Source organism: Hydra vulgaris, chromosome 03 (assembly GCF_038396675.1).
Source record: "Hydra vulgaris chromosome 03, alternate assembly HydraT2T_AEP".
Taxonomy (NCBI): domain Eukaryota; kingdom Metazoa; phylum Cnidaria; class Hydrozoa; order Anthoathecata; family Hydridae; genus Hydra; species Hydra vulgaris.
This window is the reverse complement of record NC_088922.1, coordinates 69,960,001-69,965,000: the sequence shown is the minus strand read 5'-3', so window position 1 is coordinate 69,965,000 and position 5,000 is coordinate 69,960,001. Positions and strand designations below refer to the sequence as shown.

Below are 5,000 nucleotides of genomic sequence, written 5' to 3'. Positions count from 1 at the left end.
CTGTTGTTCTAATATGCTCCATTCTACGCTTTTTCGTTCGGCTATCTACAAAAAAATTTCAAGTATTTTTAATATGCTTTACACAAAATACAAATACTACCTAAGATATTAATTAAATAAAATTAACAGCTTTATTGAAATAAAAACAGAGTGTACTTCTTTTATATGCAAAAGGAACCGTATTCTCATACTTTGATTAGCCATTCTAATAATAACTTTAACTTGCGTTCAAAAAAAGTTTTCTCTGGCGCTTTAGTTAAACTATTTTACTCTCTCAACGGTTTTATTTATAGAACAAATTTTACGTGTTTTTAAAAAAAATATACGCGTGCATGTTTCTTATTACAATTAAAATCTTTTTTTTTTTGTTTTTGTTTTGTAGTGAAAATATTTTACATTAAAAACATCTTTTATCTTGAGAGTATCATTTAAAATTTATTAACATGCCCCAAAAATACGTCAAAAATAATAATAAAACCTGAAGAGTTAATGCATGCAGAACAAATCCCATTCGATTCAAAAAAGAATTAACAAAAGAATGTTGTCCATTAAGAAAAAATTGTTCTTAATAGAATAGCCACTGAATCACTTTCTCCATCTGTGCACACTATTTTTTATTAAGAACAATTATAACAAAAATATTTCTATCACACGTTAAACTACCTGGATGTTTAAATTTGTATATTTTTATAAACTTATAAAATATAAAATATTCGATGACTTCTATTTCTCATCGAAAGTTTATTAAACTTGAGTTGTTGAAATACTTCACTTGAAATGCTCACAAGCAATTTATTATTATAAAAACAACTACATGAAACTGATAACTTAGCAATTTCTGTGCTTGACCAAACACAAATTGCATTTAAACGATTGCTGTGATTCTATTATTCCTAGTGCAATTTTGTAACTTTCTGGAAATCTTTAGTAATAATAAAAACATTATTTAAAAAAAAGTATACTGCTGAAAATTATATTTTCCGAGGAACTAGTGTTTATTTGTCTTTTGACTAAAATTTGCGTTTTTCTCATCCTCGCGTGATTACGCTTCAAACTTAATTTATTTTTTGATAACAATTTAATGTATACCAATCTTTGTTTACAAAATATTTATATTGATTAAAATTAAATGAGAGTAAAAAAAGAGTGCTAGTTTTAATTTTATAAAAATGGAAGACAAAACATATGCGAGTTGTCGCGCGTGACGAGTTTCCGTGCGTATTTTTTTGGAAATGTCCATGAGGTAGTAGCAGAGAAACCAGATTCCAAAAAAATAAATTCTTGCAATAAGCTATTTTGTTGCAAGAATTTAAAAGAACTAAGTAATCATGTTTTACTTGAAAGGAAATAAATTTTAATAACATTGTTATTACTTTATTTGATTATTTTATAAAGATTGGAATTGATGTTTCAGAATTAATCTTGAAAATGAGTCCGGTTTTATTAACACATTCAAGTAAATAGATGATATATCTAGACCTCTACAAAAAATTCAAGAATTTCTTAAATATTCAATAGCTCAAGATACTGGAGTCAAGCTTTTGTTAATCATTGCAATTGCAAAAGTTCCAGAAATAAAAACATAAAGGATTAAATCAACAGAAACGATGTTTTAGTGTTGGTTAGAAACAAAGTTGTAGTGTTGATTAAAAAGCAGGTTCAAAATTTCATGCGATCTTAAAATTGCTGTGGAATTCAATCGCATCCAAAAAAACATTCGATTTGACATAAAGTCCAATAGTCTGAAGACTAATCACAACAAATTTGTTGCGTCTGGATCAAATAATAGCAAACACAAGGAGTTCAAAAAATTGACAGAAGCTTCTTTGATTATAGCTGATGGCTGTAAGCAAGAGATTGGCTTGCAAGAGGCTTGCAAGACTAACATTTAGATTAAGCCATTTCACGGTGGTCAATTTGAAAGGGATGAGTGCAATATCCTAATTAAAAATGACATACTTCAAAGAATGGCAGGAAAACTGAACAGGTTTTCAACAAAATCAATGTATTCAATTTTCAAAGATCACATCTTATGCTATGTTCCAGGGCATACTTTTTTATTCATTAGACTTAAAGAATAACAGGGAAAAAAGCTACTCTGTATTTTAAAAAGTAAATCAACGATTAGAGATTAAGTAAGGGATCAATCTAAAAAAAATTTAGGTATTGAGATCAAGAATTTTCAATTTTTGATGATCGCTAGCTACATTTTTGTTAGTAATAAGTTATAAAAATGATGATGATGAAAAAAAAAAAATTGTAACCGCGAGTTTTAAGACATCAAATATCCAATAATGACTTTTAAATCTTAACATCTTCCATTTGTTTGTTTTTTTAGTTTCGTTGACAAGCAATAAAGAACTACATACTGCATAAACTCAATGTTACTTTCTTAATTTTTTATTACCATACTTCTTATTTTAGGTACTCCAAGAAGACCTAATGATCATATCACAAAGCAACGCGGAAGAACATTTAATTAGAAAGTTCACGCGAAATATGCCCAGACCTCGATATCTATCTATCTATCTATCTATCTATCTATCTATCTATCTATCTATCTATATATATATATATATATATATATATATATATATATATATATATATATATATATATATATATATATATATATATATATATATGTATCTCTCTCTCTCTCTCTCTCTCTCTCTCTCTCTCTCTCTATATATATATATATATATATATATATATATATATATATACATATATATATATATATATATATATATATATATATATATATATATATATATATATACATATATATATATATATATATATATATATATATACTATATATATATATATATATATATATATATATATATATATATATATACATATATATATGTATATATATATTTTATATATATATACATATATAACTTTTATATGTATATATATATAACTTTTTTTTATGTGTTAATAGATAAAAAATATTTTTTTGAAGATTTTATTTTGTTCAAGTTTTAATTGAAATGAAAATTTACAATTCACAATAATTTTAATAAATGCTGTGTTTGAAATTTCTTAAACATCAAACTTCTAATTTTGCCAAACATTACTATTAAAACATTAAAACACACACACTTCATACGTTGAAAATTTTGTTAAGTACATGCTCCGTTAAATAAACAGACTGTTAAATAAACAAGCTTTAGATAAACTACGGACTCATTATAACGATTGTACTTTAAAATGTTTTCATACTTACTAAGTAAAGTTTAATAATAATAAAGTAAAGAAATCATATACAAATTTTGTAATTTATAGCTACAAATGTTGTTTAAGCATTTATGTAAAATGCCTTTTTACATCATTTGAAAACATTTATAGTTTGATTAATACTAACAGATACCTTACTAAACTTTTAACTGTAATTTTATTTAATTGATTGCACTGTTATTGAATATAAATTTGTTTTTGTCAAACCACAATTTTGTTCCATTCAAGGCAACCGGTTTCCTAAATTGGAACACTTTGATTCCTTTATCGGAACAGCTTGTTTCTTATAAAAAGAAAACAACAGTAAAATCTGCAAAAATCGGTTAAAAATTGTTTTCATCTTTCCAGTGACAATTTAAACAATTTAAAAAAACTTATAATAAGATTAAAATAAAATTCTACAAATAATAAATTGTATAAAATTTTAACAATTTATTTTATAAACTAAAAATCATATAAAGTATTTCTTATGAGATTTATGATTGTCACTATTTATTTGTTAAGTGAATGAATTATTTCTTCAATTGATTGATCACTTATTTAAGTAAGGAAAACTTTAATGTTCCGATCAAGAAAACTTTAAACTATTTTATATTATCACTGCAATATCATGGTTGAAGCAACTTATAAATTATATAATAAATTATAAAATATATTATTACTTGCACTTTTATTCCCATCGCATTAAATATGAAAAACTGTATTATCAAGGCGGTCTGGTGACTAGCCATAATATTATATCTCTTTGGTGTAATCCACAGCAGGTTACTTTGGTTACAAATTTACCTGGTGCAATTATTATAGTGTGAACACAAAATTAGATGACGCAAAAAAGCTTTAAACTGTTGGTAAACGAGCATATTTCGAGGGATAATTTTTAAAATCTCTCAAGATATAGAAACCGAAACGTTTTATTAAAAAATCCATAATATTTTGTCATGAGACATTTAATTTGCATAATAAAAGCAAATGTTCCAATTAAAGCATTGCTCCAATTTTGGTAATATATTGCGAAGAAAAATTAACAGGTATTGCCCGGTAGGCATACGTCGTCCGACGGATGTCCCCCGGACGGCGCATGCCCACTGGGTGCTCAAAGTAAGAAACAAAAGTTAACAGCAATCAGTACAATCAAAAGAAATTCAAAAGATACGCGTATAATTTGATACGCGTAGAGTTTAATTTAGACGTAATACTTTGTACTATTTCTATTTTTGGTTTTTAGGTTCCATGGGAAAATTAAGAGAAAGATAATCACTTGAGTATCCGATGCCGCAATCAAAAGCACTGTTATGTTGAGATTTATAACTTGAACTATACATATAATCTTTTAAAAACCCACTACTGTCCTACTGTCCCTTATTCACAATAATTTGAAAAAAAAAACTTACTTTGACAAAAATTAGTTTTTCTAAAGTTGGTTTTCCACTAAGGCTGCCATTTCTTTTTACTTCTATTGCAAGCTTATTCATTCACTTGAATTTTACGTCTCGATTTCAGAATAAAAATATGCAATATATCTATGTATAAAATATTGTTATATACATTGTCTTATTACAATATAATATAAAAAAAGTTGTTTTAATAGTTGTTAATTTACATTTACTATGTACATATGTGTGTGTATATATATATATATATATATATATATATATATATATATATATATATATATATATATATATATATATATATATATATATATATATATATATATGAATATATATATATATATATGTTTGGACAAAAAA

The 5,000-nt window shown here is 25.1% G+C and overlaps 1 protein-coding gene across 7 annotated transcripts in view; it reads right to left on the bottom strand.

The window, feature by feature from the left end:
• Positions 1–5,000, bottom strand: part of LOC100199718 (rho GTPase-activating protein 20) — a 65,519-nt gene that overhangs the window by 43,833 nt on the left and 16,686 nt on the right. For 5 of the 7 annotated variants that reach the window (XM_065794128.1, XM_065794129.1, XM_065794131.1 and 2 more), the window contains 2 exons: positions 4,641–4,769; positions 1–45 (listed from right to left, as the gene is read on the bottom strand). In XM_065794128.1, coding sequence (XP_065650200.1) covers positions 1–45; positions 4,641–4,721 — 126 coding nt within the window. In that variant the 5' untranslated portion in view covers positions 4,722–4,769. Of the gene's footprint in view, positions 46–156; positions 297–4,640; positions 4,770–5,000 lie in introns of those variants that run through there. The other 2 variants (XM_065794133.1, XM_065794134.1) reach the window with 2 other exon arrangements.